Genomic DNA, 17,794 nt, shown 5'->3' on the forward strand with positions numbered 1-17,794 from the left:
TATTATAGGATTTCGTGCATGCATTCTATACGAAGAGGCTGACCGGTGGCCACTTCTTGGCGGGCCTGCTCAGGCAGTTGTGGAAAAACAGGAGAAACACAAATGCCTTTAGCCAGGTGACTTCACGGTCCATAAGACCGAGGGTTTGATCAACAACAGCCTCACTTCAGTGTATCCAGTTAGGGTTTGTGGATCTGAAAAAAACCACAGAAAACCCCTCAACGAAAACTACAGCTGGTCAAAGAGCCTCAAATATTGGGAAACTGTGATATGCTTAGTTTTTCAATATAAATTAAAAGAATGCCTGGCTGCCTGACCCTATCTCTGGACTGTTCTTAAGAAAAAGCAATAAACTGTAGGCGTTTGAAGCTGTGATGGTAAGGACTGCATGAACAACGAAAGGAAATCCTTTGAGAATTTTCGATGTTTGCCATGGCTCTGTGTGTAAGCACCTCTCTGAGATGGTTACAAGGAATAAGGCCCTGGGGAGAGAGAGTAAAGGGAGATGGGGAGAGAGAAAGGGCAAGATTTTAGGACTGTGTCATGATATGGCTTGTTACAGTCATGCATTTTTAAGGATATACTGTTTGAGCCATAGGGTGATTCTCCCTAAGACCAGCTGGTAAAACCTCTCTGATAAGATCCTGGTTCTATAGGAGGGAAGGAAGGAAGGAAGGAAGGAAGGAAGGAAGGAAGGAAGGAAGGAAAGAAGGAAGGAAGGAAGGAAGGGAGGAAGGGAGGAAGGGAGGAAGGAAAGAAGGAAGGAAGGGAGGGAGGGAGGGGAGAAGAAGGGAGGGAGGGAAGGAAGGAAGAAAGGAAGGAAGGAAGGAAGGAAGGGAGGGAGGGAGGGAGGGGAGAAGAAGGGAGGGAGGGAAGGAAGGAAGAAAGGAAGGAAGGAAGGAAGGAAGGAAGGAAGGAAGGAAAGAAGGAAGGAAGGGAGGGAGGGAGGGGAGAAGAAGGGAGGGAAGGAAGGAAGGAAGGAAGGAAGGAAGGAAGGAAGGAAAGGAAGGGAGGAAGGGAGGAAGGAAGGAAGGAAGGAAAGGAAGGGAGGAAGGAAGGAAGGAAGGAAGGAAGGAAAGGAGGGAGGGAGGGAGGGGAAAAGAAGGGAGGGAGGGAAGGAGGGGAGAAGGGAAGGAAGGAAGGAAGGAAGGGAGGAAGGGAGGGAGGGAAGGAAGGAAGGAAAGAAAGAAGGAAGGGAGGGAGGGAGGGGAAAAGAAGGGAGGGAGGGAGGGGAAAAGAAGAGAGGGAGGGAGGGAGGGAGGGGAGAAGAAGGGAGGGAAGGAAGGAAGGAAGGAAGGAAGGAAGGAAGGAAGGAAGGAAAGGAGGGAAGAGACAGAAAGAAAGGAAAGGAAGAAAGCAAGCAAGCAAGCAAGAAAGAGCAAGCTACACTAAACATTTACTGTGGTGCAGAATCTTAGCTAAGAGCTTTCTCTGCCATCTCTTTTAATGCTCATACCCTATCTCTGAATTAGGAATTATTGTCATCTTTGTTTGACAGACCAGGAACTAGCCAGAGAGGCTCTCTAACTCGCCCACAACACACAGCAGCACTGGAATTTAAACTCTGATCCACACCATTCAGGAATGTGGGGTAGCTACTATTCTGTGGGATGGTGGGGATGTGGAGCTGGTTTTGGTGGTCACCACGGCCACAGGGGAAGGGAGGACACTACTGGCTTCTAGCAGACGGGGACCAAGGATGCTAGACGCCGTGCACAGGGCAATCCCACACACACACAAAATAGCATCCTATACGATCTCCTAAATTCCTGCTGGACATTCATTTATCTGTGATTATGTGAGTCCAGAACCTAACTCAGTTGAAACACAAAGCATTTTTTGCACAGTTCTTACTGTAATCTGGATACCGTTAAGAGCTCACCATTGGGTAAGACGAGGAAAGATTGCTTTATTTAGGGCCTTTTCAGGAGTTATTTACGGTGTTGGAAAATCATCCACTGTTGCTCACAAAGCCTGAATCATGGCATCAGCCCTTTTATCAGTCTGCATTTGTATTTGTCACATCCATTCAGGACAAACACCTGATCATGCCATTATTTCCGTTAGTAGTCAAGCCTCAATACTTACATGTTGAAATACTTATAAATTACACCCATTATATTGATTTCTCCTCTCCCCCCAAACATTGTCAGATCGTTTTTTAAAAATTATTTATTTATTGATTTGGTCAGCTCGTTTTAAGATTCATTGTTAAGAAGGCTTTTCAAAATGCGACAAAAGCAGTGTTGGGTCTGATAACAGTGAGAACCAGAACTCAAGCTCTGAGATCCTAAATATTATTGCCTTGTAACACTTTCATGTAAGATTTCACTATTTATCAGTAACAGATCTTTATTTAACAAGAGTATCAGCTCTTCTGATGAGGCTTGGGCAATGTAACAGCTGTGTCCTGCCTGTCAAGGATCCAGAGGATTCAAGGACTGAGCCCAAGGGGGCATCTTGGCAACACCCAAGGGACCACGGTGTGTGTATATGTGCAAAAGCAGAGACTGTCTCCTAGCACCAACGGCCACAGGCCACTCTCAGAGTCTGCTTCTGAGCAGATGTGTTTAAACCCAAAATCTGTTGTTCCTAGTCTTCCGAAAACTGATCACTTTGGGGAAACCCAGTAGTGAATCTCATCTTCTTTCTTTGGATTATTTAGCCAGAGTTGCAGGGAGAATCACTACTTGCTTTCTAGCTTGGACCAAGGCTTCTTTCTTATTTGATTCGGGAGGATTGTCAAGGGGCAGAAGACCAGGCAAACAGTGGATATGCTGACAATGGCATTGAGGTTTGGATTGTAGGAGGTTGCTTCGGTAAAATAGTTCCTCTCTCTATTTCTACGCAAAAAGAACAACCGATATCCTTGCATTTTTCCCCCTAAACAGAATGGGTCAGTTTGGCTACTGTTTAAAAACTTTAATATAAGCAGAGTGTTTAACAGAATGCATGTAATTTTTAATGGAGGCCACACATATGCACATGAATACATACAAAGTCAAGATGAAATGCTTAGAGCATATAAAGGCAGATTTATTTACCTGTTGGTATTATTTATACTACTAATATGATAAATGTAAAGTTAAATTTACCTCATTAAAGATACCCAGAAAATATGATATTCATAGTAAGCAGTTAAGCTCTCAGTATCTGATCAAGTAAAGAGAAAAATCTGAAATTCAGGAAATGCAACACCTTCGAGAAAAATATACACTATTTGGCTCTTCTAGATTGTGCTATGTGGGACCAAGATCATTGCATTTCACTGTATTCACTAAACTTGACGGTTAACATAAACAGGGCTTGAGTGTCTTTTTCTCTGCTGTTAAACTTTGTACAGTCTACATTTGTAAAGGATTTACGACATTTAAGAGAAATACCAAGTATTACATCAAACGTACACAGTAATTTCTGTAAATTAATTTTTACTCTGATATAGCTTCCTTTGGCTTTCTAAACCTCTTTCTATAAAGTTTACCGTAAATAAATTATAATTTCTAGTTTCTATTATTTGTGTGTGTGTGTGTGGCCATAAAAATTCGGGTAGGCTCTGAAATAGGCTTTATCCTACTCTTCCAAAATCAATAAGTAATGGAAAGTATTAAATGGGAACATTTTATTTATAGAAACCATATATTTGAAAGATGTGAAACGGTCTTAGATTATGAGAAACCAATTCGAAATTCTTTACAAATTATAATTTTAGAATCACTGCAGATGAATAAATTCTCCAAAGCAGAGGGAATTTTTTAAGAAAAAAAAGTCTAATTTATAGATTTAAATTTTTTCATAAAAAGCTAGGAGGCGAACATAAATGACAAACATTTAACATTATTTGGTATAAAGGGAATTAAGATTATAATTTTCTACTCAAGGAAGTTCATCAGACTTCAGATGTGGTACCTATTTCTCCCTGAATTAAACAACTCAATGTTCTAAAGGAAAAGAGGAAACCTAGTATGCATTCAATTTACAAATGAGACTGGACATTTTCTACAAAGAATTCTCATTAGTGACTGAATGATGAGGATTTTAAATGGCCAAAATGCATCCACCTATTAAAAAAAAATGGTATAACAAGCACTCTATTTTAATTTAATAAGGAAGTTAGCCTCATAACTAAAGTTCTTAAATTTTTGCAGAAGTCTTAATTTTTTTCCTCTATGTAAAAATTATTTTTATAACTGGTAAAGTCTTACTTTTATGTTATATAGAACATCGCTGTTTGGATCTGATATTATGAGTATAAGGTGTCCTTCTTCAAATTAAAACAAATTTGGAGTGATTTCTCATATGGAGATGGTCCAATATTTTCTGTAATGGTTCTTAAAAAAAACCAAACTTTTATAGTACACTGAAGGTCTACTACTGAATTCATATTTAGTCTGATGTGTATACGGATTGCGTTTTGAGATATCCATACTATAAATATTCGTATTACAAATATTACCACTATCCAAATTTGCTACTTTAACAAAGAAACTCACAGGTAAAATCTTGTGTTCTTAAAAAACATGCTATTAGTATTTAGAAATCAAGGTGTTTCTGCGTTTGAAATTTTATACTTCCAAACCTGTAAAAATGATCACGGAAGAGAACTAAAAGATACCCTCTCCTGAAGAGATATTTAGAAGTTTCTGCTAAGAAATCCCTGTGAAAGAAAGTACATCAGAAAGTACATCATCCAATGTGCAAATTTGTTGACAGAGAAAATCTCTGAGCTGTCACAGGAAAAAACCTGTACTAATTAATACGCATCCTAATTTTGACAGCGGTCTTAAATTTAACTTTCTAAACACAGTTATTTAAGTCTCGAGTAAAATTACATTTTATTTGCAGGTGATTTTTTACCTTTGTCTTTAACATTCAATGCAATCTGAAATTTGATGCATTAGAATAAATAATCAACAAAAACTACCTGGGTGTTTTTCAAGCCTCCATTTATGCAGGGCCCGCGAAAACGCTTCGTCACGGGGTGAACTGTGATTCACATCATTTCATCCTCTGTTTGCTCTGAATGGCCACTGCCTCATAAACATACACTGAATATTGTTCTTTTTTAAATTTTTTTCCCCAGAGGCAACAGAATACCTCTCAGTGAGAAAGTACATTTTTCAAATTCATATAAGAAGTCACCACTCAAGAATATCAGAAAGATATACACCCATACTAGAATGTTCTTGTTCTCTCCGGGGCCTCTTACCTTCGTTTTCTGTATTGGCCGGCACCGAGTCGACCCCGAAAGGATGCCAGGGCTGCAGATCGTCCAGGCTGAACTCCCCGTTCACGGGAAGAAGCTCCACGGTGGTTTTCGTCTCGGTCAAAGACGGCATGAGGGCATCGTTTCCGTAACTGATTCTTGGTTCGCTGATCATGTTGGCCAAGACGTCATCGGAGTAGTTTTGCTCTTTCTGAAGCAGCTCATCTAAACAAAAGAAAGCCATGCCTTTGGTGGGTCCCAGTGACAATGCAGCAGTGGCTCCCATTTTGTCTGCCAGACACGACTGTAACTGTTCTACACCCGTGAGCTCACGTGGAGCCGTGAGGTGGGCACCGGCATCGTTTCCATCTTACAGATGTGAAAACTGAGGCCCGTGGGAGTTGAGCCACGTGGGCAAAATCATAGCAAGGGCTCAAGGCAGGACTGGAGCCCAGGGAGAATGGCTAACACCCAAGCTGATGCTCCGAATGACCCCACCGTTCCTCCCAGGGATGAATGACCTCGAGAGCTGTACCTCCACTTCCTCCTCTGACACGGATCCTAGGATCCTGTGATTGCAGAGGAATCAATAGTGTGCTGTGGTGAGGTGTCTACCGGGAAGCGGTGGCATCATACGAGGTACAGTTACATAATCTAGTGAATCCCTCCCTAGTTTTCCCTTGAACATGCGGGAGCCTAAATGACGGCAGCCTCCTCTATTCTCGAACAGTTCTCGTTGTTTTGGTTTGAATAGATCTGCCTTCCTCAATGGCCCCCTCGGGGCCACATGATCTGTGTTCTGACGCAACAGGGAAGCAGTAGCCTTGCCTTCCCGGCCGTGGCCTTATGGGCACAAAGTTCTGCTCCAGCCTCTTCCTTGGGCGAAACCTCCCTGACTCCCAGCACATCTCACGCCACCTCAGACCAGATTTCCTGTGCTGCCTCTTTTCAAAAGATGCTATCTCTTTTCAAAAGATGCTTACCCCCTTTTCTAAACACGGAACTAAACTACATCAACTTTGAGGACCAGAACTGACTTATCTGAAGTCCTTGTGGGCTGGTGAAAATTCCTAAATTACACGTTTCATGATGGCAGTGCATTTTTACTAGAAAAGAGAGCTGGGAATATAACCCGGCACCAACTGTAATCGTTGCTTTAAATACAGGGTTATCACAAGATTAGTGAATCCCCTATTATGCGGCCACAGTTCACCAGATTTTTCTGTGTGACGTATTTTTAAAAATGAGACACCCATGAATAGCACGGGCGCCATTAGAAATGATATTCACCAGAGTATCTCATTTCCCCATCATACCTCTGTCAAGAATTTACTGTACTAGATCTTTCAAACCAAGTATTGGTTAGTATTACTGCTGCAAAAAATGAAGAAAATAAAATCAGGATTTAAATTTGATTTGTAACATTTTACTGTCATCCCTCACATTCTCTTTTAAATGGATTTTTTTTTACTTGAAAAATTAAAATTCTGTTCAAATAGATCTATTAAAACAATTTGATAGGATAGCATTAAAGCATGAGATTAATATCCTCCTATGGAGTCAGGTTTATTGCAAGATATTATTTTAAATGATGAAATCTCAAGCCAATCAGTCCTCCTGAAGTCTAGTTTGAGTTATAATATATAGCTATTTTCTGCAGCACCATTCTAAATTCAATATTTGATGCTTGTAATGACTTTCCCATGCAGATGAAAGGTCCCCATTAGATCTACTTCAACTTTTTCATGTCTTACAGACTCATAGGTAATGGCTAATAACTTAGCCAATGTCTGCTTTAATGAATTTAATGGGCATTTCTTTTATATAAATCTCATGCTTGTGACTGTTAAGCACTTACAATACCGAAGAGATGATCTTTTGGAATAATTATTGGCGCTCACAAGTTCATCTTGGAAGGGAATAACCTTCACCAGCATGATCCACTCTCGGCCCCACCTGGGGCCATGTTGGTACCTTTGTGGCATTTACAGTCACTTAACCACCTCCCCTTCCATCTGGAAACGTTTTGTCTTTGTCTTGCATACCCAGTACCAAGCTGGTTCCCTGTGACTTCTCTGAATAACTCCTCTTGTTCCTTTTTTAAAAATCTCTTTGTCCATCTATTATCTTTTCAGATCTCCAACCATCTCTTTCTGCAAGTTTTCATCTGGAAATCCCTTCCACTCCTGAAACTCTACGGATGAATCTGAAATGTACATTCCTAGCTTGCCCTTGTCCCTCTCACGCCTCCTACCCAGGCTCTTTGCATTTCTAAGTCCGCTGGGTCTGTTAGCTTATATCTCTCATGAACTTTCAGAGCTACGGGCTGAAACCTTCGTAACTGTCTGTGGCTCTCTGTATTTCTTTGTGTCCCATACTTCTATTACTGACACTTCCCTTAAAATTCCATTTCCGGATTCTCTCTTATTCATTTCTCACTCTCCCTTTCTACTGCCTACCTCCCTTGAACCATCGTTACTTTCTGCCTTGATCACTGTGATGGTCTCTGCTCTACTTTTCATCCCTCTCCGAAAGGCTCTGCCTCGTCTCGGTAACTCATTTCCTACTGAATGAATCCCAGACTACTTTGCCAGATGGTAAAGGCCCTCTGTGATCTGGGCTCACCTCATCTTTCTAACGATGAGGCTTTTAAACTTTCTGCTGTATATACCTATGCTACTGTGATTTATAGTAAGAAACATGTATTTGGTCTCTGTAGGCAAAGAGCTCCTAAAACCCTTGGAATTTCATAGGTGATGGGAGGAATAAAGGTATTTTTCGTTATGTCATGAAGTGACTTTTGAAAAGCCTGTAGGTCACCTAAGGAGGGGGGGGCTGGTGCCCAGAGGAAGTGACCATGTGATCAGAGGGTTAGAAGTTTCAGTCCCACACTCTGCGAAGGGAGAGGGGCTGGAGATTGAGCTCAATCACCAATGGCCAATAAATAAATCAGTCAAGTCTATGTAATGAAGCTTCTGTAAAAACCTGAAAGGACAGGGTTCTGGGAGCCTCGAGTTGATGAACACGTGCAGGTGTGGGTGGGTGGGGGGCAAACTTGCTGGAAGCTGTGAGCCCTTTTCCACATACCTTACCCTACCTTTAACTTTTCCTGGGTTGTATCTGTTTATACTAAACTAGTAATCTAGTGAGTGAAATGTTTCCCTCTGTTCTATGAGCCATTCTAGCAAATTAATAGAACCCAAGGAGAAGGAACTTCTGATGTACAATTGGTCATCAGCAGCACAGGTGACAATCTGAACTTTCGACTGGCTGTTGGGGGTGGGGGAGGGGAGTCCGAGGACTGAGCCCATAACTCTTGTGGGATCTGCACTACCTCCTGGGAGATGGTGGCAGAATTGGGTTGAATGATTGAATTCTCCAGTTGATGTAGGAAAACTGCTTGGTGGTGTGGGGAAAAACCCACACATTGGAATTGGACCCACAGCTCTCTCGAGCTGAGTAGCTTGGATTATCCCCAGATGGGACCATGCATTCCCATCAGGGCACCTTTGCTCTCTGTTCCTGCTACACAGGGAGACCATTTCTGCTTATCTAAATTATATGAACTCTTTTTTTTAATAGTTTTTTTTTAAACGTTTATTTATGAAAGAAAAGAGACTGAGTGCAAGCGGAGGAGGGGCAGAGAGACAGGGGGACACAGAATCCAAAGCAGGCTCCAGACTGTGAGCTGTCACCACAGAGCCCGACGCGGGGCTCGAACTCACAAACTGTGAGATCATGACCTAAGCTGAGGTTGGACGCTTAACCAACTGAGCCACCCAAGTGCCCCTAAATTATATGAACTCTTGAAAGCCCAGCTCAAACGCCCTCTCCTCTCTAACTCTCCTCTCAACAACTTTATGAGGGTTACAAGCATCATGACTTTTATGGGCCAGGAAACTGAGGCGAGGAGGGGTGGCTGAATCTCTTTAAGATCCCATGCTCAGTAAGCGTCTGGGCTGAAGTGCAAGATCTGGGCTGCAGAAAACCAGCCTTCCTCCCTGCGACCTCCACCCATCTAGCCTCCACGGTACCAAAGGAGGGCTCACTCCTGGTCTCAGTACTGCGCTGCTCATTTGCAGAGTGATTGTACGTCTGACTGTTCCAGAATGTTCTGCACATTTACAGGGCTGCAACCGGACTCAAATACCACCAGCCCCATGGAATGGCTATATTGCTTTTGCGCCTTCAAATAGGCAGTTTCCAGGCCCAGGAGCTGAAGGAAGTCCTGTCCCCATCTCGGCCCACGGCAGTAAAAAGGGTGAAGCAGGAAACAGTCACATAGGAAAACCTTACATCTGTGCTTCATAAAATATCCAGGACACTTTGGCTTGCAGCAAATTGCGGTGCCTCTTTTTCTCTTTTATTTTTTATTGTTGGCAGAAAATTTCCTCCAAATGGCCACTAAAATGTTGAGCCCCATGGTGGTTAATTTGCCTGGTTTATTCATGTGCAGAAAATTAGAGAATGACACATTCAAGAAATGTTACATTTCTGGCAGAGTGAAAAGCACTTAGGCTTTTTTGGGGGAGTACAAAAGAGCAGAAGTAAGTGCTCTCACCTCAGTTTAACACGGGAGATTTAGAAACAACTACCTCTGGTTATCTCATTTGGAACAATGAGGTCTGTCTGTGTGGTTTTTAAGGAACCAAAAGCAGGTGGAAATGATGGATTATCGTTAGTTGGTGAAGGATTATTCCATTTTGTGATCATAAAATGTCGAAGGCAGCCAGCTACCTCTTGGTATTATTAAGGGCTCAGGATTTTACCAATGGCTAAGATAATCGGCACCAGGCTATTCTGCCTGTGATTAAAAAAAAAAAAACAAAACACAGAGCCACGTATATAATTATTTCACTGCTCTTTCTAAGTGGGGCTTCATCTTTGAATTCTGTGGTAAGACTCATCACACAGAAACACACATCTGGTATGTTGCTGGCCCTGATGGATTACCTGTTTATCGGACTTAATTTAATATTTTGTTACAATGCGCCCGATGCCATATATTGGCGATTTCCAAAGCTTTTAAACGTCTACATTTGCCAGCTGCTATATTAAACTAAGACGCTAGGTTCATTTCTCCCCCAAGACTCTCCTCTTCTCTTTCCCCCCCTTTCTAAAAGCTATTTGTTATTGCCCAGAGTTGCGGCAATTATCTCTGGAGTCAGATTTAGTCTCTTCTAGAATACTCAGCACACACGAGCGCTGTAGTTAGAAGCAGGAATACTCAACTGGGTTCAGTGATGGTAATTTTAACCTACGGCTTAAACCAAACAGAGATACTCAATTTCAAATATGAAACATATGGCAAACCTTGCCCTTTTGAAAAGTGTGCTGAGAACCTACACTAGGCATACTTAATAGTAAAGAGAAAAGGAAACAAAAAACGCCTCAGCACGTAGTTATCGGAGGAAATATTTAAAATATTTTGAGGTGATGGGGACTAAGGGGGGCACTTGTGATGAGTACCAGGTGCTGTACGAAAGCATGGAAATCACTATACTGGGCTCCTGAAGCTAATATTATACTGTCTGTTAAGGAACTGGAATTTAAATAAAAACCTAAAAAAATATTTTGAAGAAAGCAACACCAGGAGAGTCACCCAACAGTGATGCCATCTTCAAATGACTAAAATACTTTGTTTTTGTGGTGTGGAATAGACTTCCACCATAGTTTGAGAGACATGGCCTCATGAAAGGATTGCTGAATGGGAAAACAGGGGAATTCTAGATCATTTGTTTCACATGCCTCTTCAAATGATTAATCTCCTCGCCAACCTCCTAAAGATTTAACTGCCATATTTTCGGTTTCAAGGAAATACAGTTTATAAACATTGAAGCAGTTCTCTTTCACAAGCTTCAGTTATAATCGATGAACTATCTCTTCTACCTTTTAAACACGCTTGGACGGGGTTGGGGAGGGGGGGAGGACAATCTCCTTCATGTAAAGGAAGTTCAGCCTCAGCCCTTTCCTCTGTAATACACACCTATTAAAGGTCTGATTTGGACACTGGCACCAACGGAGGTCCCCTAGGCTTGCTGGTTTTTCTACTTACAGGATTGAAACGGCATTGCTTTCATCATTATTATTTTTTTCTATTTTCTGATTCTTCTGGTTCCTCGTGGAAAATATGTATTTCTACTTATAGGATTGAAACGGCATTGCTTTCATCATTATTATTTTTTTCTATTTTCTGATTCTTCTGGTTCCTCGTGGAAAATATGTATTTATCCATAGCCTCTCTCCAAAATGGAAATTTCCCTCCAACTCTAACAGGGGACTCTTATATGACCAATGCTTACCTCTTTTTTTTTTTAAATAAATAAGAAAGCATAATTTACGTGTTTCTCTGCGGTGATCCGTCCATTTATGTTTTCACAATTCTTACCTGTTTCATAAATACTTACACATCTCAAAGGATTGAGGATTCCACCTCTGAACAATGCACCCCCCTCCCCCGTGCCACCACAGCTGCATGGGAAGTATTGATGAAAGGGATGTCATTTTTCTCCTATCAAGAAGCTCTACTATAAACCTGCTGTCATCCATTCTAGGCATTTTGCCCACACCAGGACTAGGAGATCAGATTTAATTTTCCAATCACAGTTCCGTGCATGAAACCCCCTAAGGCTTGCAATTCCTCACTCATCAAATTAGAGGAGGTTGGATGGATGGTCTTAGCAGTTCCTTCACTCTGAATTCTATTACCTATACTCTTGCTAGGTAGGTGTGCCCCTGCCCCTGCCAGAGCTAGGGAACTGGAATCTGCACCCCACTGTGGTCCCCAGGTGATTCTTTTTTTTTTTTAATGTTTTATTTATTTTTGAGAGGGGGGAAGGGACAGAGAGAGAGAGAGAGAGAGGGAGACACAGAATCCGAAGCAGGCTCCAGGCTTTGAGCTGTCGGCACAGAGCCTGACGTGGGGCTCGAACCCACAAACCGTGAGATCGTGACCTGAGCTGAAGTCGGACACTTAACTGAGCCACCCAGGCTCCCCCCACCCACATGATTCTTAGTCACATTACAGTCCAACCACTGCCACAAGCGGTAAAGAGGCATCACTACACAACTATCTCAGTTATCACTTCATAAAAGACAAAACAAGTCTTGGAAACAAGGTGTGAAAGACGAGCACGGTCAACAAAGAATACCGCCAGAAGAAGCCTTACGTCTGAACACCTCGAGGTCATGTTCTCAGAACCCAACCCACTCTGTTGCCTTGAAACTATCATTCACGACAACGTTTCTGAGTCAGAAAGCCACGGGAAAAGGAAAGGCTAGTTAGGAATTTCCTTTTTTGCCAGAACACTTGTCAGGCAGGAAATTACACAGGAGCCAGAGCAGGGAAGTGCTCGGGAGACAGGTCAGCATTGTTCAGACTCTGAGAAAAAGAATATGAACTTAATACGTAAGTATTAAGAGTACTAGAGGACACACTTCATTGCTCAGTGCTGACAGCACTGAGCCTGCTTTGGATCCTCTGTCCCCTTCTCTCAATTAGCCCACCCCCACCCCGCCCAATAAATAAACATTAAGAAAAATAAATAAAATGGTAATCTGGGGGAGAACCTATGTGGTCTTCAAGTGATTACTGTACATGGTCGGGACGTCCTGATCCGCGTGTGTCTTGTGGGACAGCCATACTGTGGCGGGACTGTGTTATGCTAGGGCATCTCGAAAGCAGGAGATCAACCCTACAGAGACACCTTCCACTTCAGTTGCCTTTTCATATCCATTAGCTCCTTTCATATCCACAACAGTCTGCATTGTGGGATGCTATCCCCACCGATGGCTGACCAAACTGTGACATCCCTCTTGAGAAAGCACAGTTATCAGGTGGCAGAATTGAGATCCGAACCCAAGTATCCTGATTCCAAGTCCAAATGTTTTCACTATTCTGTGAAACATTCTATTTTACGGTTGACAAGGCTATTTGATTACTGACTAATATTATAGAAACACATACACATCTATCATCACATGCATCCTGTTTCTCGTAATCTTTTTTAAAGTTGGTTTATTTATTTTGAGAGACAGAGACAGTGAGTGGGACAGATGCAGAGAGACAGAAAGACAGAATCCTAAGCAGGCTCTGCACTGTCAGCACAGAGACCGACGCGGGGCTTGAACTCAAAAACCTCGAGATCATGACCTGAGCTGAAGTCGGACACTTAAATGACTGAGCCACCCGGATGCCCCTCTCATAATTTTTGACAGATTTGGAAAGTGAAGAATTCAGTGGTATCTTTTTTTTTTTTTTTTCACACGAAGGAACCAAGATAAGAGATTTTTGCCATGGGCCAAGGTCATAGAGCTTTTCCATGATGAAGGAGCAGAGCTGAAAAGCCAGGTGGTTCCCAGCTGCACAGCCATCCACTGTTCCGTCCTCTAATTAAGGGAGCCATTTTGACAGCCCATCCCCCGTGGACACGTATCTCCTACTTCTTTATATTTCCCTTTCTCTGGAAGACTGGCATAGTAGGGTAGCTATGTGAACTGTTATCAGGTATCATCAATTCGGAGTCAAATTTAAGATAATGTAGACACCTTTGGGTTTTGAGCCAAGTAAATGGTTGAACTCTGCATACTTATCCCAAATATCCCTTCTCATCAATGGTGCAGGGACTTGAACACTTCAGTGGTCAAGAGCCAAACGGCCTAGGGAGCACCTGGGTGGCTCAGTCAGTTAAGTCCGACTTTGGCTCAGGTCATGATCTCACGGTTCGTGAGTTTGAGCCCCTCGTCGGGCTCTGTGCTGACAGCTCAGAGCCTGGAGCCTGCTTCGGACTCTGTGTCTCCTTCTCTCTCTGCCCCTCCCCCGTTCATGCTCTGTCTCTCTCTGTCTCAAAAATAAATAAACATTAAAAAAGAACTTAAAAAGAGCGAAACAGCCCTGTAGGATGCTGCATTTCCACCTTGGGCAAAAGATTATAGACATATTATCACAACGTAATGCTGTTCCACAAATCTAGTTTGTATTTCGACCTCCATAAAATTGGGTCAGTCCTCTTATTTTTAGCCACACTAGCAATCGAGAATCTCTTACAGTCTCAAAATTCAGATTTCACCTCTGAATCTGGGTTTATTTTGCTTTAGTACTTTCTTGGACATAGATTTTAAACGAAGCATGCTTCCTCCACTTGTGGCAACAATCTGTCCCCGGAGGGGACACAAACACAGCTACACGTTACTTGTTAGAATATTTCCTACTGCCAAGTGACATTGCTTAAAAGTATCACTTGTCCAGCTTAAGGCTGAGGGTATGAAAGAAGTCCCTTTCTATTTAAGACAGATTTCCGTTTTTGACTTTCAAACAACAGAGATCAAACAACTTAGATCTAACCAATGGCATCAGTCAGAAATCAAGAGAAAAGTCAGTCCATCTCCCTGGCATCAAAAAACAGATTAGAGTTTCCTCTCCGTGCTTCTTTGTAGAATCTGTGCCAAAGTTGTGATCCTATTTCCAACTACCTTAGGAATCTTGGTCCTGCCTGCGTGGTTGCAAGTCTAAGCAATCCGGAGAGGAAAAACCTTCTCAAGTTTAGACAACAAACCAAGTTTACAGATTATAGAGACTCTTTGAAAGCAGGCTGTACTGAGGTTATAATTTGCATATACAAATAAGTGTCTTTGTTTTGAGGAAACACACGGTGAAGAACTTAGGGGTAAAGAGCCACTATGTCTTCAAGTCCCTCTCAAGAAATTTTATGGGACGCTTGGGTGGCTCAGTCGCTTAAGCCTCTGACTCGGTTTTTCAGCTCAGGTCATGATCTCACGGTTCGTGAGTTGGAGTCCCGCGTTGGGCTCTGCACTGGCAGTGTGGAGCCTGCTTGGAATTCTCTAAGTCTGGAATTATATTAAAATGAAAAGTTCAGGACCGTGGCACTGAACTGTAGTACCGGCTTTAACCTGTATCTATCCGGATGTTTTCCTCCGGTCAATATATAGGGGAAACGCATACATGACCATTGGCATAAACAGATACAAATGACATGTCCTCTGCAACGTAAAATAAAAATGGATGGACATTTTGATGAGTCATCCCCCTTAAACATAAGCCAATTATTTCATGTGATTTTCAAGCCAGGAAACACTGGTTTCTTCACGGGCTGGAGGAAAAGCTGTCAGTCTTGGGCTAGTTGAGAGATGTGTACTTTTACTGTTTCACTGAAGGGGTTTCCAAGTAATTATGATTGAGGAATTTTCTCTTCAAATCTATCTTCAAAAAGAGCCTAACCCCAGCAGCACAAGCTAGGACTTCACTGTGATTCCGCTTTTATATAAAAACGTGGCATTTGAGGGGTGCCTTGGGTAGCTCAGTCTGTTAAGTGTCTGACTTTGGCTCAGGTCATAATATCATGGTTTGTGAGTTTGAGCCCTGCATCGGGCTCTGTGCTGACGGCTCAGAGCCTGGAGCCTGCTTCAGATCCTGTGTCTCCCTCTATCTCTGCCCCTCCCCTGCTCACACTCTGTCTCTCAAAAATAAATAAACATTAAAAAAAATGTGGCAGGGGGCGCCTGGGTGGCTCAGTCGGTTAAGCGTCCGACTTCGGCTCAGGTCATGATCTCACGCTCTGTGAGTTCGAGCCCTGCGTCGGGCCCTGTGCTGACAGCTCAGAGCCTGGAGCCTGTTTCAGATTCTGTGTCTCCCTCTCTCTGACCCTCCCTCATGGGAGGGTCCCTCAGACCCTCATGACTGTTCATGCTCTGTCCCTGTCTCAAAAATAAATAAACGTTAAAAAAAAAAAATTAAAAAAAAATGTGGCATTGGTAGTAATTATAAGGATAACATAAATTTGGTGCAAAAAACACAGAAAACAGAACAAAAAAATAACAATAATTCACTTGCAATCCCACCAGCAAGATAACCAAGATATTTTTTAAATATCATTTATTAGCTTCAATCATTTTATTATCTAATTTTTATTACTGCGGTCAATGAGAATGGATTCTATGAGGTTCCTGAAGCAGGCGGGGAGGCCCTTGGAATCAGAACAATCAGGTTTGAGGACACAGACATGAAATCATGAAGGGAATTTTCCTCCAGTTTCATTCTTCAGTATGCATTTCTCGATTTTTCTGGTAGGCTGTTCTGCATAGTTGGTGCAGTTTTTTTTGTTTGTTTTTACTTCCAACTAAGTTATCAGATACGAAGCAAATTGGAAAACTAAAGTAAACCTGAGGCTTGCTCTATCGGGGTCAGTATCACATTTCATTTTTTAAAAACTGCTAATGCCTTTAGTGAGTCCAAGTAAGTACAACGGGAAAGGTTATTTAAACACAAAATACTGAAAAGACAATTTTACTGCTCTTGTGGTTTTATAAAGGCCAAGTCATTCTGGCAACTGCATACAATCTGCGCTCATATTCCCCTGGAGCCTTCACTGCTCGTGTTGGGGTGCTCTGGGCATCCATCCATAATATCCCCGCCTTGCCCCCTGAGCTCTGAGCGAATTAAGAGGGAACAGGTAGAGATGAAAACATCAACTTTACCTGTGATAAAAGCCAGGCCCTTACTAACCCACACAATGCTTTCTTTGGGGAGTGAGTCACATGTAGGGCACATGGCTTGTCAAGCCATGTGCAGTGTAGACAAATTTCAGCTCCAACCTGTACCCTCGGCTGCACATGACAGAAGAGGGAGGCTGAGCGACACCCCTGTGTTCTGTCCAACCTGCACAAGGTAAGTGGTGATCCGGCCCGATCAGCACCCTTTCCCAGACTTGTGAGATTACCCCTTCTTACCGGAGTAAGAAATACCTGGAAGGTGGGCCAAAGGAATGGCACACAGTGTCCCCCCTCAACAGTGAGCAATCGTTCTCTGCTATTCTCTGAAAAAAAGTGCATTCTAATGGACTCCTATCTGATAAGTGCTTCATTGGTGGAATTCTATATTTAGAATGATGGAAAGTACTGGTTAAGCAAGGCAGGTCAGGTCATGGGAGAAAGTAAGATTTCAACATTCATAAATAGTTAATTTCACTCAAAGAGACTAAGGATTTATGCTGATAATTATAAGGGTAACAGGCAAGTATGGATAAGATCAGCACAAATCTATGTATCTATGTATCTATGTATCTATCTATCTATGCATTCATCCATCTATATGTATTTATCTATGCAGATATAGACAGACATATATCTCATCACAGGGGAGGAAGAGATCTGTTCCTGTGGACAGCACATCATATTTATATACACGATAGCTCATTTGAAATGTATGTTTATGCAGATCAAAAAAGCCCATATCAATTCTGTATGGTCTTCTGACCATGAACATAGCTGTGTTTAACACAAAACTCACTCTGTTCTAAACATTTCTGGAACAGCAATGGCCCTTCCTCTTCTAATCAGCTGACTCATACGATCCCTCAACAACGCATAGGGACACCTAGCCTGGAGATGGAAAATGCGTGGAGACAGAAGGGAAGTGTCTGTCTTAAGCAGTAACAGTGCAGGGGAGTGGAGAGACTGAAAGAACTCGCTGTAAGGAAAATAATCTGAAGCCAAGAAAAATAAAAACATCTTATCATCAATAAATGAGCTCATTCATTTATTTGCTCATTTATCTACCTGTTCAGCAATCCTATC

The 17,794-nt window shown here is 42.3% G+C and overlaps 1 protein-coding gene across 6 annotated transcripts in view; it reads right to left on the reverse strand.

Annotated features, from left to right (window-relative positions):
* Positions 1–17,794, reverse strand: part of APP (amyloid beta precursor protein) — a 276,131-nt gene that overhangs the window by 22,929 nt on the left and 235,408 nt on the right. For all 6 annotated transcript variants that reach the window (XM_047876433.1, XM_047876432.1, XM_047876431.1 and 3 more), the window contains one exon: positions 5,207–5,428. In XM_047876433.1, coding sequence (XP_047732389.1) covers positions 5,207–5,428 — 222 coding nt within the window. The remainder of the gene's footprint in view (positions 1–5,206; positions 5,429–17,794) is intronic.

The sequence above is a fragment of the Prionailurus viverrinus genome, chromosome C2 (genome assembly GCF_022837055.1).
Source record: "Prionailurus viverrinus isolate Anna chromosome C2, UM_Priviv_1.0, whole genome shotgun sequence".
NCBI classification, from domain to species: domain Eukaryota; kingdom Metazoa; phylum Chordata; class Mammalia; order Carnivora; family Felidae; genus Prionailurus; species Prionailurus viverrinus.